The sequence below is a fragment of the Drosophila suzukii genome, unplaced genomic scaffold (assembly GCF_043229965.1).
Source record: "Drosophila suzukii unplaced genomic scaffold, CBGP_Dsuzu_IsoJpt1.0 scf_4, whole genome shotgun sequence".
NCBI classification, from domain to species: domain Eukaryota; kingdom Metazoa; phylum Arthropoda; class Insecta; order Diptera; family Drosophilidae; genus Drosophila; species Drosophila suzukii.
Window position 1 is genome coordinate 5,433,349 of NW_027255927.1, and position 21,094 is coordinate 5,454,442.

The following is a 21,094-nucleotide window of genomic DNA, read 5'->3' on the forward strand; positions in this document are numbered from 1 at the left end:
GTCGGCCGACCTGTACAAACAGGCGACGAGCAAGCTCGGTGAGGTCTACGAAGGGGCGAGCATCGTCGCACTAGACTGGTGTGTTCTCCCCAGTAAGCCCCGAGTCAGGATTTGGTTTCCAGCAGCGATCAAGGCGCCGGAGGATATCCTCTTCATGTTGCAAGAATGCAGCCCGCACCTCCCCACGAAGGACTGGAAAGTCGTCAAGGTGGAGGAGCATGAAGGGAATGTCAACCAGGCGGTGTTGGTCCTAAACAAGGAGTCAGTTGCTCCGATCGAGACTGCTCGAGGAGTGCTGCCCTTCGGGTTTAGTGCGATCCACATCAAGGTGTATAACACTCTAACGCCGCTAGCAGCTCTGCCGGCAACCCAGCCGAGCAGGTGTTTGCTGAGGAGTTGGAGGCACCTGGTGGGCCGGAAGACGGCTATTCAACTGATTCGTCGCTAAACAGAGAGATGCGAACGCTCGGACCGGCTATAGATGTCACTAAGACTTCTACAAATAAACCTGCACCACAGTACAGCAGCGTCTGCTGCACTTTTGCTTCGCTTGACCGAAGGCGGAGCCGACCTAGTCCTTGTACAGGAACCTTAGATAGGCAAGGTTGCTGGACTAAGAGCAAGGGAATACAAGCTTATGCTTGACCCGAACAAAGAAGGTAAAATTCAAACCTGCATATTAGCCAAAAGGCATCTTAGTATATTACTGCTTCACAATTACAGCAGCCGAGACAACACCGCAGTAAGCCTGGAGCTGCAAAGGGACTCTACAAGGGTCCTGTCGGCCTACTTGGCCTTTGAAAAGGAAAACCCCCCAGATTCGCTGGTCAGAGGACTGGCAGAGGAATGCGAAAAGCTCAGGAAAGGTTTGGTAATAGGCTGTGACGCCAACGCCCATCACACCCAATGGGGTTGCCCAAGCAACGACAGAGGTGAGTCTCTTCTTGATTTTATTCTAAATTCGAACCTATTCTTATGCAATAGGGGCAATGTCACTACATTCATAACTAAAACTTGCCAAACGATCATAGACCTAACTTTGGAATCAGACTCACTCGTAGGCGCAGTCAAAAACTGGGCAGTCTCTGACGAGCACTCCTTTTTGGACCATAGATTCATAGAAACCGTATTGTCCCTTGATTCGCCCTTGCCGGTCAGCTTCGCCAACACCAGACGAGCCGACTGGCACAGGTACAAAGAAGTTTTGACGAATATCCTCCCCTTGCAACCGTCAGAAAGCATCACAAACCCACAGGAGCTGGACGGAACGGTAAATAAATTCACAGGAGCATGCAACACTGCCTTCAAAGTTGCATGCCCCACAGGGAAATCAAAGGGAAGGAAAAAACCCCCCTGGTGGACCCAACAAATATCAATCCTCAGAACCAACTGCAGATGCCTGTTTAACAGAGCAAAGGCGGGAAATGAGGACACTAACTGGCAGAACTATAAGTATGAACTAGCCTATTACAAAAACGCCATTAGAAGAGCAAAACGAACTGCTCTGACATAGAAAAAACAACCGATGCCGCAAGGTTCAGGAAAACACTCTCTAAGACAGCCGCGCCTTTGGGCTATCTTCAGAAAGCAAACGGATCATGGTCAGACTCCAGTAAAGAGTCCTTGGACGTGCTCCTAGACGCTCACTTCCCGGGGAGCCAACAAACAGGTCATCCTCCTAAAAGAGGAGCAGGAGAGGGAATCGAATTAGATTCACTCCTATCAGACCGCAACATGAAGTGGTCCGTTCATAGTTTCAAACCATACAAATCGCCGGGACCGGACGGGATAGCCATAAACTGGTGGAAGAAAATCTTCCACTCCATCCTGGCGGTAGGAGAACTACCAACAGCATGACAAGAAACGAAGGTGGTTTTCATTCCCAAGGCAGGGAAGGCCACTCACACCACAGCAATGGATTATAGGCCAATAAGCCTAACATCATTCCTGCTTAAGAGCTTTGAAAGAATGATAAGCCTAAACATAGGGGCCACCGTAGACCCGACACAAATATCAGAAGCACAGAACGCTTACACAAAAGGTAAGTCAACCGAATTGGCGCTACACTTGGTGGTAAGCAGCATCGAGAAATCACTTACCATTAAGGAATACACACTGATCGCCTTCCTGGACATAGAGGTAGCCTTTAATAACGTGCTTCCCACTGCATTAACAGAATCTCTCACAGAACTAGGGGTTCAGTCGCAAATGATAGGGTTGATCCATAAATTGCTGATAAGCAGAATGGTCACAGCCACACTAGGGACCTCAACCCAGACTAGACTAGTGAACAGAGGCGCCCCGCAAGGAGGTGTACTATCGCCACTCCTGTGGAATATCGCAGTAGATAAACTACTGCGGATTCTGGAAGGAGGAGGTTAAAAAGGTTGTGGCATACGCAGACGACGCCGCCATCATCTTTAATGGAAAATATCCACAAACACTTTGCGATCTTATGACCGCTAAACTTAAAACACTATCGGAATGGACGAACGGACTTGGGGTAAATCCCTCGAAAACGGAACTTGTTCTATTTACAAATAGATACAAAATTCCACAACTCAACCCACCCATTCTAAACAAACGTAATCTTTCTTTTAGCGATCACGCCAGATACTTGGGGTTAGTACTAGATAAGCGCCTCAAATGGGGCTTAAACAACCAAGAGAGAACCAAAAAAGCGACCATTGCACTATACTCCTGTAAAAAAGCAATTGGGCTAAGATGGGGCATGTCCCCTAGAATAGTCAAGTGGATATACACAGCGGTAGTCAAGCCAATCCTACACAGGGACACAGGGCAGTGGAAAGCCCAATTTTATGGTCATGCTAAAATTCTCCAGCATGATAAATCGATTCCGAAGATAACGGATCTATGCAAATCCATTGAATATAGTCGCACACCCTTTGAGGCCCTGATTCCAGATAGAGAGGAATGGGAGCAGGGCCGACCGGGCACGACGGACGAAATCTGTTTCTATACAGATGGCTCCAAATTAGAAGGACAAGTTGGCGCAGGTGTATACTCCGAACAATTAGATATCAGGAAGTCATTCAGGCTCCCTGACCACTGTAGCCTCTTCCAGGCGGAGGTCCACGCTATAAAAGAAGCACTAACCTGTTTAGGGAACTTAAGCCTCCAAAGAGGACACCTAAACATATATATTGACAGCCAAGCGGCTATTAAATCGATCTACTCGACAAACACCAACTCCCGTACTATAGCAGACTGTCGCAGATCTCTCCACGAGATGGCTAATCACTTTACTATCAGCCTAATATGGGTTCCGGGTCACCGGGATATTGTAGGCAACAGCATAGCGGTCGAGTTAGCCAGGCAGGGTCACATCAAGCCTCTCCTCCCAGGAAAGGAGAATGTTATTATGCCCATGGCAACTTGCAAGCTAAATATAAAAAACTACTTTAACAAACTAGCCAACACCCATTGGCAAAACGCACCTTAGTTTCGTATCTCTCACCAGACATGGCCTGTGATAAACAACAAAAAAAACCTCGGAATTAATCAAACTCAGCCGCACAGAGTGCGGCATGTTGATTCGAGCTCTTACAGGCCACAAAATGATTTCTGCAGAAGCTGCAGGGATGAGGAAGAAGAGGAAACGGTAGAACACCTGCTCTGCTTCTGCCCAGCCCTATGCAGACTCCGACTGAAACACTTAAGAAGTCCCTTCATCGATGGTCTGACCTAAATATCGGAGATTAACCTCAAAAACATAAGTGCCTTTATAAAATCGTCCGGGTGGAAGACATGCTGATCAGCTAAACACAGGCTGAATCTTCTAGATACGGGACCCTAGAGAAGGAAAAAAACGAGATCATGCGGTATCACAATGGACACATAGAGGTCTAAGTGTGTCGGACCATAGTCCGACAGTCGCCCTAACCTATCCTAACCATTTGAAAAAGAGGATTAAGAGCTTTGTTGCTTATGTTGATGCTGGAATAAAAAAATGCTCTTGGATAGTTCCAAGGTATACGGCGCAGAAAGAAAGTTTTCTTGCATTACGTTTTCAAGCGAAATTTCAGCCACTATATTAAAGAATCCCCCAATAGTGGAGGATGGCCACGATTAAGCTGTGATGAAGGGCGTTCTCGATTAAAGCATAGATTAGCTTGCGATCTATCTATCAATCTATCAATCTCCTAGCTCATGCAGCTGCTATCGCTGCCAAGAAAGCGTGCTTGAAGCCCGTGGAGGAAGCAACAATAATTCCGCTTAAGTTATTGGATTCGATAGGTCGAGTTATTTGGATAAATCGGTCTCCGCAGTCTGTTCGATTTTGCAGGCCTCTAAAAATTGAAATGATAAAAGAAACACAAAGTCATATCAGAGCAGAGAAAAAACCACTGGACTCTGAAATTGAAAATTTAGTGCCGTTTGGTTTCACAGATGAGATCAACAGCGTTTTCCCCATACATTTTGAACTGAAAATGACATTAATTGATGGGAAAGTTTATAATATTTTGACAGAAAGGATTTCGACCCAGCCTTGCCCAATCTGTGGAGCAAAACCCCTGGAATTCATGACTGTCGCTGATGTTCAATCGGTTCGCTACATGCGTGGACTCGTTTTTTCAAGTGGGAAGTACGTGTCCCTCAAGACAAAGAAAAAGTGGCTGCCCGTAAAAAAGAAATACAGCACAAATTATAGGAGAAGCTTGGGCTCCATGTCGATAAGCCCAAAGCAAATGGAAGCGGAAGTACCAACGACGGGAACACAGCGAGGAGAGCATTTTGCATACCGACAAATTTGCAAATGCTCTTGGGTTCGACCAGGAGATTTTGAAATTTTTTTTTTTATTTTAATAGCAATTTTAAGCAACTTTGAAATAGATGCTTCAAAATTTAAAAGTTTCTGCGCAAAAAATGAATTTTTATATATAGGAAAATATCCCTGGTAACCTATGTCAGCTACTGTACATAAAGTACTAGCTCATGGGGCCCAGATCGTTGCCGCTACGTCCCTTCCACTTGGCTGCCTAGGCGAAAATGTATCCGAAGCTCGGAACAAAATTTATAAAAATGATAGACGTTCGCATGCAAGACAAAATAGTCGCTTAAACACCATGCCTGACGTTTTTTGTAGAGCACTTGATTCATCAGATCCGATGGTTTCCAGCATCCACATCAAGGAAAGAGTACATCAAAACAAAAAACGCAGTAGTTACCCATTAGTAGTTATTGATCTTTTAACACCACCAAATGTCGATTTCCTAAATAGTTATCCTACTACAGATAAAGACGGTGAAGATGATTTGGATACATTTGATTTAGATGTTGAAAGTGATTAAAAATTAATGAAGTAAATATATTATAATTGTTCAAGATGCATTATTTAGTTTGGAAGTTGAATATTGGTAGGGCGGGAGAGGATGGGGGATTGAGGGGATATTTACTAAAGTTATTTTATATATATTTAAAATTTATTGGATATATTGACCAAATTTTCATGGATATTTTGTAAATTTTTGTCCCAGGGTGCATTGGTTTCTATGGGGCGAAAAATAAGGCGAGGCCCGATCGGCACAACATTTTGTCCAGACTATGCATATATAATAACTTATAGTGTGCCAAGTTTCAAGTCTGTAGCTTCATTTTTCTAGTTTGTGCAAGAATATTGGGCATTGGGACCAGTGTGTACTGGTAGCATCACCTCCTAGACTGAGTTCCTTAGATAAGTGCACGTGTATGAGTTCTTTTGTAATGCTGTCAGGTGTAGGCCCATCGGGACAGGTAAAATAAGTATAAAGTGAGATATGTGTTTAGATCCAGCTTAACTGTGGAATTATAACTGTGATGTGGAATAACATATATAGCTACAGACGTTGTTACCAAGAATAAATGGCTCTTGGATGAGAACTACGTCTATTTGGCCTTTATGCGTGCGTGTGAGCAGACCAGCTTTAAATTCTCGGTGAGCTTCGAGTCAGTCGACAGGTAACCTGTGTGGTTGGTCTTTTCGTGTTCAATCGTAGCTTGGGGGTTTGTAGGAAGTGCATGCTCCGCTGGATCTTCCGCTAGCGTGTCCTCGCATTGCGAGGGGTTCCAGGCATATTGTTTTAATTTGGCTCCTTACTAACGCCCCAATTTTTTCCATTCCGCTTTATGTTTCTATCACGCTCTAACGTGGTCTCAGCCGTATAGTATGTTTACTAGAGCATGTCAGTGTGAAAAATGTTAGGCTAGTGTGTGGACTCAAATTTCGGTGGCGTTTTAGGTAAAACATCACATGAACATTTTTTTTAAAGTTTATTTAAGTGAAAAGAATCCCAATAATAATTACATTTTTAAAAAAGACCATCGACCATTTTTAAAAGATTTAGATTTTTGTTATATTGAATCGGAATTCACTGCATTATGTCAGATAGAAAGAGGGGAGCGGTAGAAGAGTAAGATAAAACTTCTAAATTAAAAGTCCGTCCTAAAAGTGTTTTTACTTCGCCGTATAGTATGTCCTTAGTATTCGGACCAATAGCCGAGTCGATCCAGCCATGTCCGTCTGTCCGTCTGTCTGTCTGACCGTCTGACCGTCTGTCCGTATGAACGCTGAGATCTCGGAAACTATAGGAGCTACAATACTGGGATTAGGCATGCAGATTCCTGAGATTCCTGCGCAGCGCAAGTTTGCTTCAGCAATGTGCCACGCCCACTCTAACGCCCACAAACCGCCCACAACTGTGGCTCCTACAGTTTTGATGCTAGAATACAAATTTTAACTGAAATGTACAATTGTTCTCATTGCCACGCCCACTTTAACGCCCACAAACTTCAAAAAATCGTAAATCTGAACGCGTATATCTCGGAATATATCAAAGATGGAGAAATGGGATCTCAGATTTAAATTCCGTAGCCTTGTAAGCACCGCAAGTTTGTTACGCGAATATGCCACGCCCACTCTAACGCCCACAAACCGCCCAAGCCTGCGGCGCCCACAAATTTCATGCTAGATAAAAAATGTGAACTGAAATGTATTAGTCTCCTCAGTAGCAATTGATTGATTAAAAAAAGATTGTCACGCCCACTCTAACGGCCACAAACCGACCAAAGCTGTGGCGCCCCCAATTTTCATGCTAGATAACAAATTTTAACTAAAATGTATTGGTCTCGACAATACCTATCGACTGATTCAAAAAAAGTTTGCCACGCCCACTCTAACGCGCATAACGCTTAAATCTGTCTACCGCCCACATAACCATATATTGAGATCACGGGTAGGTGGCGCATTTCAATCTCGCTTTGTTGCTTGCATATCTCCAATTCCCTTTGGCCCCATTAGCTGAGTAACGGGTACCTGATAGTCGAGGTACTCGACTATAGCGTTCTTCCTTGTTTTGTTTTTAATTCACTTACAACGTAGTTAAAAATTAAAAAGGCATTTAATGAAACCAAGAAAATGTACAGAACAAATATGAACCAGGCGGATAACTAATGACAACCAGAGTACTGTTATCGATTTCTTCAATGTCACAAAGTAAGTACTTAAAGCGGGCGGATAACTAATGACAACCAGAGTACTGTTATCGATTTCTTCAATGTCACAAAGTAAGTACTTAAAGCTTTACTATTTTATTTTAATGGTCCGTTTTATTTAGCGCTCAAGGGTGTGCTCTTATTACTATTTAATTATTCTTGCACCAAAGGGAAAATATAAAAAAAAACAAGGAAGAACGCTATAGTCGAGTACCTCGACTATCAGATACCCGTTACTCAGCTAAATGGAGATATGCAAGCAGCAAAGCGAGATTAAAATGCGCCACCTACCGGCGGTATACAGACTTAAGCGTTATGGGCGTTAGAGTGGGCGTGGCAAATTTTTTTTTGGATCAATCGATAGGTATTGACGAGACCAATACATTTCAGTTAAAAATTTTTATCTAGCATGAAAATTGTGGGCGTCACAGGTTTTCGCGGTTTGTGGGCGTAAAAGTGGGCGTGGCAAACTTTTTTTTGGGTCAATCGATAGGTATTGATAAGAACAATACATTTCAGTTAAAATTTTTATTCTAGCATTAAAACTGTAGGAGCCACAGTTTTGGGCGGTTTGTGGGCGTTAGAGTGGGCGTGGCACTGTACTGAAACAAACTTGCGCTGCGTAAGAAGCTCAGGAATCTGCTCGCCAAATCTCAATAGCCTAGCTCTCATAGTTTCCGAGATCTCAGCGTTCATCCGGACAGACAGACGGACAGACGGACATGGCTAGATCGACTCGGCTAGTGATCCTGATCAAGAATATATATACTTTGTGGGGTCGGAAACGCTTCCTTCTGCCTGTTACATACTTTCCGACGAATCTAGTATACCCTTTTACTCTACGAGTAACGGGTATAAATAGGAAAACCTTTAAAATGAAAATAATAAAGTTTAACAAAATATATTCACCGTGGAAAATGCCTCTCGAAATATAAAGTTTTGCAGCCAAGGGGAGTGTGGGGGAGATGTTTAAGCAGCAACGCGACTGACAGGTTTTAGCGCCATGGGCGTTTGTGGGCGTTAGAGTGGAATTGATACCTTGCTGAATTAAACTTACGCTGCGCAATAACCTCCAGAATATTCATGCCTAATCCAAAAGCCGAGATCTGAGCGTTCATACGGGCGGACGGATAAACGGACATGGCAAATTTGACTCGGCTAATGATCCTGCTCAAGATTATATACTTTATAGGGTCAGAAACTCTTCCTTCTACCCGTTACATACGTTCCGACAGACCTATTAAACCTAATTCCTCTACGACTAATGGGTATAAAAAGAAAAAAAGCAAAGAACTATACAGTCGACGGCCTCGACTATTATATATCCGTTTTTCAGCTAAAGAGAGTGCGGGAGAGATGCAGATAAGCACTCAGCAAATTGGCTGTTTTAGAGATTGCACACTTTATTTCCTTATACATTTTTAATGAAAAGTCTGGCTTAAAAATTGATTTATTGATAGTCAAATCAAAACCCCATTTACACCTGTGTGTGTACATCTAGGACACCCTTCTACTCTACGAGCAATGGGTATAAAACCATTAAGGATCGTACGGCACTTTAAGTCAAAATCGGATCCGGTCGCTGGGAAATAAAATTAAACCGACATGCGGTTGTGGCACAGAAAAAACAACTCTTTTGGTTAAAAACTGTGGTAGTGACTTGAGTGTCAAATCAAAATTTACAGATTTTTGAGAGGTCTTGGAAGTCCTTTATAGTCAGATTTCACAAAATCCTTTCTTAGTGCTCCTTTTACTAAAAAACGATTCCGATATTATGATCTCGTGTCTTATTTCGGTTCCAACATATGTGTGCGAGTGTCATGCCAAGGTCAACTCACCCACTACCCCTGATTATATCAGCAGGGTCATGGTCAGTCATTTGGTACCGAATTGGACTTCTACTCCAAGTTGTGTACTTATTTCCTTGTATCTTCCGTCTGACAACCTAATTTGCTGTCCTAGAGCATGCAGATTGTCACCCCATTTATTTTCAACGAAGCTCGCTGAGGCCCCGGTATGGGTTGTGGCTTTGTATGGTTTTCGACAAGACGTCTGTGTGATGCTTGGTGGTCTCCATTAGGTGTTGATTGGCTGCCTCTTTTGGCTCATGCTATTTGGTGTCCACTGACCACTCTCTCGTATGTTCTGCTTGCCGATGTCTTCACACCTTGCTTAGGGACTGACGTCTTATTCCTAACAAATTCGATTTCTTGAACGAACGCATTTCGATTATTCTGCAACTTCTCGTATTCGTCGGCCATGATATGTTTTGTTATAAGGTTGAGTCTCTCTTGGCGAATATTTAAATGACCTTATTATCGTCGGCAAGTCAATTATGTAGTCCTTGGAGGAGTTGAAGGGCATCTCTCCATATGTCGATTATATCGACCATATCGCCCATTGTTGATGAATCGCATTTTTTCCAATAGTCTTCTCAGCTTGCTGGCCTTCAGACCCAGGTCTATCAGCTGTTTCGGTCAATCCCTTTGCTCATTGTCTGCATGAGCGATGAGGTGACTATATACACGATTAATATTCCATAAATGGACGAACGAGGGAAACATAAAACAGATTTATTGCGTGGGTCTTAGGTATTTTAAGACCAGTTGACCTTTTCCCAAAAAAATTTTTGGACTTTTATCGATAAAAGCTCCACTCAACTTCTTCATGTGTGACGACGTTTTAGATCGATAAATAATTAATCAAAAACTTACCTCGGCAGAAAAATGGAATTAACTCGTGAACATTTTCGTGCAATCATTTTTCACTACTTTCGAATCATTGTATGGCGATGAAGCCTATAGCATTGGATTAATGAATTTAATCGTGGCCCACGCTCGTTCGATGTCGAAGGTCGTGAAGGTTGAATTGATTCCGCGCGTAAACTTTTAATGCCAGATCATCATGTGACATACCGTGAGATAGAGGCATCCTTGGGCATTTCTTGCACATCATACATTCGATACTGCATAAACATCTGGCTGTAAAATGGGGTTCCTCTCGTCGGTTCCCGCAAAATTTGAAGAACGGTCAAAAAAAGGTTCGTGCTGATTGGTGCAAATACATTTTAAACAAATACAATCGCGGTGTTTTAAAAGAGGCTAATAAGATCGTTACAGGTGACGAATCATGGATCTATACCTTTGAGCCCGAAACAAAACAGCAATCGACCGTGTGGGTCTTTGAAAAAGAGCCAAATCCAACGAAAGTTGTTCGGGGAAGCACTTCGATGCAAATGGTCGCCTGTTTCTTCGGTAAAAGTGGTCATGTGGCGACTGTTCCGCTTGACAACGTAGGACGGTCAATTCTGAATGGTACACGGAAAATTTGTTAGCCTGAAGGCTTTGGAGATATTTGTAGAACGAACAAGAGAAGACGGATCATTATGCACCATGACAATGCGACCTCTCACACATCAGCTTAAACCAGCGCCCTTTTGAACAGCAAAAACGTCAAATTAGTGGGTCATACGCCGTACAACCCTGACTTAGCACCCAATGACATATTTTTATTCCTGCACATCAATGGAAAAAAACGTGGTCAACGATTTTCGTCGCCAGAAGATGCTGTTGAAGCGTTCAAATGCCATGTTTCGCAGGTGTTTCAATCGGTGTGAAAAAAGTGCTTCGACAGTTAGCTTGAGAGCATGCAAAGGTGTATTAATCTTGCTGGATAATACTTTGAAATACAATAAATATTAGAATTTTCATTATTAGGCCAGAAATATATATAGCGACCCTCGTAATTTTACGAACTAGGTAAACAGGTGGACAAAAACACACACATACATCCATACAGTTATGACAGATGGCTACCTTATGATACTTCAGAGGTTATTATTAACACAGACCTTTTGGATTCTTTTAGAAAGGTAGAGAAATATCCACTCGAGCAAACTAGGAGCAAAACTAGGAGGCAAACCTAAAAACAAGAGAAAACGCTATAGTCGACGTCCTCGACTAACAGATACCCGTTACTTAGCTAACACCTAACGCTCATTCCTATCGGCTGTTTACGGGGGGGCTAACAAAAGTTCGTTTAGTCGGTGTCATTTTGTAAGATTTTATTAAGTCAGAAATTATATAATAATTCTCATAGTCTTACGATATACCTCCGTAATTTTCAGAAAGATTGGTTAAAATGGAGACAAGAAAACGTAAAATCAGTGAAACAGTGTCAGTGGAAATTCTTGTGCCAACGCAGCAAGAGATTCGGTTTGCTATTCTTTTCGGATTTCGACGTAAGCTCAAGCCTGTGGAAATACTTAGTGAATGCCAAACAGCGTTTGGGGTGTATGCTCCATCCCTTGTGACTATTTCAAAGTGGTTCCGGCGATTCCAAACAGGTCATTTTTCTGTGGAGGACGAACCTCGAGAAGGCCGTCCATAATCTTCGACTGACGATGTAAGTGTAATGGAAATGATTGCTGAAGAACTGGGCTTGAATGCCATGGCTGTATCGCGAATATTAAAAAATGATCTTGGATACACGAAAAAATCTGCACGATGGGTTCCCAGAATTTTAACTGAGGCTCAAAAAGAGGCACGCGTGCGTTTTGCTCATTTTTTTCTTAACAAATTTAAAAACGGTGAGTCTAGCACTTTCAAGAAAATTGTAACAGGTGATGAAGCAGGGTTTTACAAGTACGACCCTGAAACCAAACAACAATCCATAATATGGAGCCCAGAAGGTGCAAATCCACCTGTTCAAGCAAAGCAGCAAAAGTCAGCAACAAAAGTAATGTCAGTTTTCTTCACTAGATATAAAGTTATAGCTGCTATTCCTTTGGAAAAAGGTTAGACGGTAACTGCTAAATGGTATACTGAAACTTGCTTACCAGAAGTATTCCAAAAATTATTGGGAAAACGCCAAAAAAGGAACTTCGCAGCTACTTTTTACATCATGACAATGCGCCTGCACACACTGCTGGAAAGACATGCCATTTTATTGCGCAGTCAGGCATCGAAGAAATCCTACGAGCACCTTATCCGCCAGATCTAGCACCTTGTGGCTTTTATTTGTTTCCAAAAATAAAAAAAATCTGAGAGGAAGAGTCTTCAACAGCAAAGAGGAAATAATAAATGCGGTCAATGGTGAACTTTTGAAACTCCAAAATGCCGATTTGGAAGACTGTTTTTCAAGGTGAATTTATCGACTTCAAAAATGTATCGAAATAAATGGCGATTACGTTGAAAAAATACAAAGAGATGAAGAATAAACATATACAATTTAAAAAATGTTTGTTTAATTTTTTCTACTCTATTAAGCGAACTTTTGTTAGTCCCCTCGTACGAGATATCACTAACACGCCACATAACGTGAAACGTAGGTGGCACTAGTGAAATTTCGTAAGTAGATGGACTCGGCTAGTGACCCCTTTATGGGGTCGTAAACGCTTCCTTCTACCTGGTACATATTTTCCGACGAGTCTAGTATACCCTTTTACTCTACGAGTAACGGGTATTGAACGGGTGTTTCTGTCGATTAGGAGAAGCCAGACAGCTGTTTTCTGGCGACTCTGAGAAGCAGTGGACAACAGCAGTTTTAACAGCGAATGTTAGATTTCTGCTGCTAATGTTAGCAGCACAACACTACGAAGAAGACATAAGGCGAAGCTGGTTGCGTTTATAACCGAGCTTTTATATTTTCCTAATTTGTAAATCAAAGTTAGCAATTAAGTCAAAGATTGAAAGTATACAAATGAATACAACTGGTGAAGTTCAACATATTTCCGAGTTTTTATTACAAAGTGTGTGAAAGACCCCCAGAGTAGACTTCTGCTCAACTTTGACGATCGGGTGCGAATCGTCACAACATTTTGGTGGCCCATGAGGGGAACATACACTCATAATTTCATCAGCTTCCAATATTTGTAAACATACTTCAATCTTTGTGCTTACTTGTTTGCAAATCTATTATTAATTTAAACCAGCAAAGTTACGCAACCTTTGCCACGTACATCGCCATAACGGAGCCTCGAATAACGGAGGAATCAAGAAGTCGAGGAGAATAGCGGATTCAACCCATGCCTATTGCCATCTCATGCGACACACTAGTCTCGTGAAGTTTGCCGTCCCCTTCCTTCAAAGCTTGATCGCAACACGAGCGGAACGGCTGAAACAGGTGAGTGTGTTTGTGAGAGTATTTGTGCGTGGTATTTCAAAGCAGAGTGCAATAGGAAAACATTAAAATGGGTAAAAATGAAAGTAATGGTAGTGATTTGGCACAACAGAGCTCGGCACCTTTGGCTGTGGTCGAGCCTTTTGCAGACATGTACGCAATGCAGATGGACTTATCTTCCAGGTTGACCCAACTAATTAAAAATGCTAAAAAGGACGGTCAAATAAAGAAAACTAAATCCTACTATGAGTTTCGCCTCAATAAGCTCAACGAGCTTTCAAAACAATTTTACACAAATCATCAAGCGCTCATTTTACAGCAATGTCCACGATCGCATCCATATTTTGCGGATGCTGTTGAAGACAATTTTGAGCAAGCATACAGCCACATTTATTGTTCTTTCGCCGATGAATACGAAACCAAGTTTCCAGTCCCAATACAGGTATCAGGTGATCAATCCATAAACAACACCCTTGTGCCCATTCCTGTTTCCACAATTCAGCTGCCCAAATTGCCCGTACCCCACTTTTCAGGAAATTTTGTGGATTGGCCATCTTTTTATGACAGCTTTACGCAGCTAATACATGAAAATCAATCTCTTTCAAACATTCAAAAATTTCATTTCTTGAAGCAAGCACTACCGCACGGGCGAGACCAGGATATACATCATATGGCATTAACAGAAACCAACTATTCAGTGGCATGGAACCTTGTGGTAAAACGATACAACAACCCTCGACTGCAGCCACTGTCCAAGGAGATCGCGGTGGACCTTAGGAATTTGTTAAACTTGGCAAATGTATGTATTAGTGAATTCCGACGACTACACGTTGCCATTGATTCCTGTGATCATTGGTTGGTACATCACTTACTCACAAAGCTGCCTATCAGCGCAACACAGGCCTGGGAACATTCCCTGGGCAACAACGTGGAAATCCCCACCTTCACAAAGCTGGAGGTGTTTCTTCACAATCGATTGGTCAGCATCGACCTAATCGAGAGTAGGAAACCAGCCGTTCCAGTTAGATCATCTATACAATCGACCAACCATCGCCAGACAACCAGACCATCGGGAAACTCCACTGTTAGGGGACACAGCTTCCACAGTACTCTTGAGTCTGGATCCATCAGGTGCTCGCTCTGCCAACAGAATCACGTTCTAAGACGGTGCCCGGACTTCCTTGCCAAGGATTGTTTCGCGCGAAAGGTTATAGTCGACCGCTCGAAGGCATGCATCAATTGCCTTAGTGCTTCCCATTCTCTCAGTTAATGCAGCAGCAACCGAAACTGCTCGCAATGTGGTCAACGGCACCACACTTTGTTACATTTCCCGAATGCTCAACAAAGTCCTTCATTGACTCCTGGAGTATCCCGACAGCTTACTTCAGACTCTGGTCGGAGCGCAGACGCGGTACAAAATGCACCATCAACGCAACTCTTCAGCGCAGTTGCCTCCCATCTGAACTCAACGACCCTTCTTGCTACTGCACTGGTTCGGATCGTAAATAACTCCACTGGGCAGTCAGCTTTAGTTCGAGCTCTCATCGACCATGGCTCGGAAGGCACCCTCATCACGGAAAACATCGTTCAAGCGCTTAGACTCAAACGGCATCCTGTTCGAGCTGAGATCACCGGAATTGGTAATACGTCGCATAATCAGTGCAGGCACAGCACCGACTTCACTATAATCTCATGTTCAGGATCGGATTTTAATGCCTACGTATCCTCAGCCTTCATCCTTCGGTCACTAACAGGTCATTTACCAAAAGAAAATGTAAACATTAAGTCCTGTAAACATCTCCAAGGGTTATTCTTTGCAGATCCTAATTTCATCAAGTCGGGTCGCATTGACCTACTTATCGGTGTCGACATTATCCCGCAATTAATGCTTCCGGACATACGCAAAGGGACGGTTGAAGAACCAATTGCACAAAACACACAGCTGGGCTGGATAGTTTTTGGACCAGCTGAAGCAGCCCAGACGACATCAATCTCCATCCGTTGTAATTTGGCAAACCTAAACAACATGGTACAGAGGTTTTTCGAATTGGATCAGGTCTCCACAACACGACAACTCAACGCAGAGGAAAAATGGTGTGAAGACCATTTTCAACAAACTCATATCCGTCAGCCGAATGGGAAATATCTAGTTCGTTTGCCTTTAAAAACGTTGTTTGACCCCACACAGGTGATCGGCCAGTCAAGACAAATCGCATTAAACCGTTTCCACGCCCTGGAAAGGAAACTTAATCATCGGCCAGATTTCAGTCAACAGTATGCCAGCACTATTCAAGAGTACTTTGATCTAAAGCAGATAAAAGAGGTAAAAGGTAGTGAGGAAGAACACACTAGGATCAACGCTCAAAGGCAACTCTCAATCTCTGCGTGCACCGTTCCACATCATGCGGTGATCAAAGACGACAGTTTAACTACAAAGATGCGCGTCGTATACGACGCTTCGTGCAAAACGTCTAACGGGAGGTCTTTGAATGATATTTTATGCACGGGTCCCGCCCTACAAAACGATCTTGGAGGAGTTATACTCAACTGGCGTCTCCATCGGTATGTCTTCGTGGCCGATATAACGAAAATGTATCGCTGCATAGATATGCATGAAGAAGATGCCCAGTATCAGCGAATTTTCTGGCGCGATGAAAAGGGACTCATCAAGGAATATTTTTTGACTACAGTAACGTTTGGCACTGCCTCGGCACCCTTCACAGCGATTCGAGTCATACATCAGATTGCGTCCGACGAGCGCGAACGCTATCCTCTGGCCGAGCATGTCCTTAAAAAAGAAATCTATGTGGACGATGTTCAAACAGGACACGAGACCATCGACGGAGCTCTAAAAATTCGCAATGATGTCATCGCAGCTCTGCAATCAGCAGGCATGGAGCTCAAGAAGTGGGCATCCAACCATCCAGATATCTTAGAAAGCATCCCAACTACAGATCTCTCTAACAGTAGCATTTTTGAGATAGACAATAAGGACTCCATTAAAACTTTGGGGTTGTATTGGCATCCAAACAAAGATGGTTTTGGTTTTAGTCTTAAGTTTTCTCTCAATCCTATATTCACCAAACGTTCTATACTATCCACAGTAGTACGCTTATTCGATCCGTTGGGATACCTGGCACCAGTGATCATCGCTGCGAAAATCCTGTTGAAGGAAGTTTGGAGTTTTCGTATCGAGCGCAAGGATGAGCCCCCCGCATCATTAGATTGGGACGACCCATTGCCAGATCAACTCGCCGAGCGGTGGCGACAGCTCATTCAAGAGCTCCCCGACATTGAAGAGATACACATCCCTCGGTGGTTAGGCTTCGATTTAAGGCATGTCTCGACGTTGCAACTACACATGTTTTGTGATGGATCATCCATGGCGTATGCAGCATGCGCCTATCTTCGAGCTAGTTGTACGGATGGTTCCGTGCAGGTTAACTTATTAGCCGCCCGCAGTCGAGTCACACCTGTTAAGCCGCTAACAATTCCGAGAGTTGAGTTATCCGGAGCCCTGCTGTGTACACAATTAGCCGATTGGATTGTCAATCAACTTCAAGCATCACATCACACCATATCCGGACACTACTGGTCGGATGTAATGATAGTGCATCCATTTGTGACAAGACATTTGTGTCAGGTATCTGAATTTCAACAGGCTTTGTTCGCACTGGTGCGGATGGTTCAACAAGAAGTCTATTCGGAAGAATTATCAAGACTACGATCCAACAAATTTCTATCCAAACACAACAAACTCAGTCAGCTATCACCGTTTCTCGACGATGAGGGGCTCATGAGAGTTAAAGGCAGATTTAAGAATGCTTTGCAGCTCTCCATGTCTCAACGCACACCAATAATCCTTCCAAAGGCCCACCACCTGACGATTTTGGTTATAAGGAACGCTCATCACAACACCTTACATGGCGGTGTGCAACTAACTTTATCTACAATTCATCAAGTTTTCTGGATCGTCAACGGTAAACAGGCAGTAAAAAGGATTCTGCGACAGTGCGTAACCTGTTTCAAACACCGGCCGTCACCATCAAGCCAACTGATGGGAGATTTACCAGCGCACCGTGTCAATCCGCCCAAACGGGCGTTCGAAGCAACTGGAGTTGATTACACTGGTGCGATTGAGATAAAGTCATCCAGATTCAGAGGTCACACTTGCTATAAAGCATACATTGCAGTTTTCATTTGCTTAGCGAGCAAAGCGATTCATTTGGAAGCAGTCACGGGAATGTCGGCACAGCATTTTCTGTGGGCGCTGCAGCGCTTTATCGGACGTAGGGGTTTTTGTCAACATCTATACAGCGACTGTGGAACCAACTTTATCTCAACCGACAAGTCTCTAAAGCTGTGGACCAATGAATTCTATAAAGGAATTGAAGAGACAGTAGTTCCTGAACTTACACGTCGAAACATTCAGTGGCATTTCAATCCTCCACATAGTCCAAACTTTGGAGGACTCTGGGAATCCAACGTAAAAGCTGTTAAAACCCATCTTTATCGATCGTTTAATGGGATTCGAATGACGTACGAGCAGCTGTCTACCATTCTTGTCCAGATAGAAGCGTGCCTGAACTCTCGGCCATTATGCCCCTTAACGTCTGATTTAGATGATTTGCAAGCTCTCACCCCTGCACATTTTTCAATCGGTGATTCGATGATGTCACTCCCTGAGCCTAGCCCTAAGGATTCTTCATTTAACACAGAGTTCCTGAATGGTCAAAGGATGTTTCGCCTCTTTTGGAGAAAATGGAGTGCAGATTGGCTATCTCATCTGCAGGCGCGCCCCAAGTGGCGCCACGAAACTGACAATCTTCAGCGTAACGACATGATCATCATCAAGGATGATCGAACTGGTCCTTCTGACTGGAAATTAGGGAGAATCATCGACTTACATCCTGGGGCCGATGGGCTCGTTCGAGTAGCTACAATTAAGACCTCAACGGGTATTTACAAGAGGTCTGTGTCAAAGATTTGTCGTTTGCCCTTGCCAAGATTTACTGAAGAGTCTAGCCCAAGTACACAACCCATGCACCTTTGAATATACCCGCATTCACTCCATAACACACTTCAACCTTTTCAGAGTTAAGCATGGTCTAAGGCTTTGAATACTGGGTCCAGTATTGGGGGCGGCATGAACGGGTGTTTCTGTCGATTAGGAGAAGCCAGGCAGCTGTTTTCTGGCGACTCTGAGAAGCAGTGGACAACAGCAGTTTTAACAGCGAATGTTAGATTTCTGCTGCTAATGTTAGCAGCACAACACTACGAAGAAGACATAAGGCGAAGCTGGTCGCGTTTATAACCGAGCTTTTATATTTTCCTAATTTGTAAATCAAAAATAGCATTTAAGTCAAAGATTGAAAGTATACAAATGAATACAACTGGTGAAGTTCAACATATTTCCGAGTTTTTATTACAAAGTGTGTGAAAGACCCCCAGAGTAGACTTCTGCTCAACTTTGACGATCGGGTGCGAATCGTCACAACAGGTATAAATAACTTATAAAAGAAAACTGAAAACTGAATCAAAGGCTTTATTACCATCGCCCTTTTTTTAATCGGACTTTTAAACCTTAAATTAAACACAACTCTCCCTAACTGAGCATTTATGCTAGCACTGTTTGGCCAATGTGGCCAGCAACTAAATCCAATAAATTTTTATTTACCAAAACCACTCGAATTTGTTTTTCGAATTGCGCAAATTCTTTGTTGTTTTTTGGAAACGATTAACAATGTTTTGAATATATATTTTGAATAAGTGCAAAAACAAGAAAGAAGAGTTTATTTTGCACCCTTTGTCGTCCTGAACATCGCTATCAGTTCAGGTTTGAAGTTTCGACAAAAAGTTTATAAATATTTAGTTAACAAATACATAACGACATTAAATGGACACCAAAGTAATAAAAAACAATGAAGAACGCTATAGTCGAGTACCTCGACTATCAAATACCCGTTACTCAGCTAAAGGGACCAAAGGGAAATGGAGATATGCAAGCAGCAAAGCGAGATTAAAATACGCCACCTACCGGCGGTAGGCAGATTTAAGCGTTATGGGCGTTAGAGTGGGCGTGGCAAACTTTTTTGATCAATCGATAGGTATTGACGAGACCAATACATTTCAGTTAAAATTTTTTACCAAGCATGAAAATTGTAGGAGCCACAGTTTTGGGCGGTTTTTGGGGCGTAAGAGGGGGCGTGGCACATGGCTGAAACAAACTTGCCTAGCTCTTATAGTTTCCGAGATCTCAGCGTTCATCCAGACAGACAGACGGACAGAAGGACATGGCTAGATCGACTCAGCTAGTGATCCTGATCAAGAATATATATACTTTATGGGGTCGGAAACGCTTCCTTCTGCCTGTTACATACTCTCCGACGAATCTAGTATACCCTTTTACTCTACGAGTAACGGGTATAATTACAAATGATTACCAAAGTAAACTCTAAAATACCCGAGTTTGAAAAAAATGTCTCTTATTGTTAATGCTTTATTCTCTGGTCCTACATATACCGATTGATATCCCATACTAATCGCAATTAAAGAAGTGCAATAAAGACTACTCCATCAGTTTTTACATATAATCTACTAACCTTATGCATAGCATCTTGAGGAACTCGATTGTCTCCAATCATACATGTTACAACATTTAGTCGCAGGAGTGGGTCTTCAATTATCTTTGTTGCGCATGCGTGGTAAATGTTAGCTTGGCATTCGGTAGGTCCGTGTTGACAATCGAAAGTAATTTTGCCATTTAATTCTTTTTTTCTTGCCTTTCCATAAGGTGCAAGTTGTACCTCCATAAATTCTTCAGCAACCTTGAAAGTTGGAAGAAGCTGCTTAGTAAGAAAATACTTGGAGTCCGGGCACAGAGCCTCATAAAACACAGTTACGACCACTTTCATTGAACGTTGATTCTAAAAATTAAATATATCAAAATTGAAAAAAATAATGAAATAAATGTTTTGGCAGGCAAAATAGTAGTTTCAAGAACGCCGCGGAAATACATATTAATCAAAACCACGTTTATAAACTCAGTGCTCACCGCTATTTCTTAACTACTTTACCAATTTTCTCCGAAGTGTCCTATGTGGAGCATTAAAGTGATTAAATTTAGTAAGCTAGTCTTATTTAAGGAGTTTTTTAAAATAAGGGTAAAGGGCTAGCATATGGGACGTTCCATATCCACCTCACTTTTTTTCAGCGCTCGTTACCACCTTGAGATCAAAGCACATAGTTTCCAAGATTTATCCTCATACCTATTTCGACGCTTATATTGTCTTTCGCCGAGTATCCACGTAAGATAGTTTATACATAATCTATTACATCTGGCGGAGGACACGATTAACATGAATCAAAAGCAGATGGATTTGTCTTTACATGGCTGATTACCAAAAAATTAATGGATTTTATTTTGCAACAAAAGACTAAGCAGTATCATTTTTAAGTCTAAAAGAAGGATTGCAGCCAAAGC

At 42.6% G+C, this 21,094-nt stretch overlaps 1 protein-coding gene across 7 annotated transcripts in view; it reads right to left on the reverse strand.

Annotated features, from left to right (window-relative positions):
* LOC139354879 (gamma-interferon-inducible lysosomal thiol reductase) overlaps positions 1-21,094 on the reverse strand; it is a 207,375-nt gene that overhangs the window by 40,052 nt on the left and 146,229 nt on the right. For 6 of the 7 annotated variants that reach the window (XM_070999127.1, XM_070999124.1, XM_070999123.1 and 3 more), the window contains one exon: positions 20,214-20,537. In XM_070999127.1, coding sequence (XP_070855228.1) covers positions 20,214-20,537 — 324 coding nt within the window. The remainder of the gene's footprint in view (positions 1-20,213; positions 20,538-21,094) is intronic. The other variant, XM_070999125.1, reaches the window with a different exon arrangement.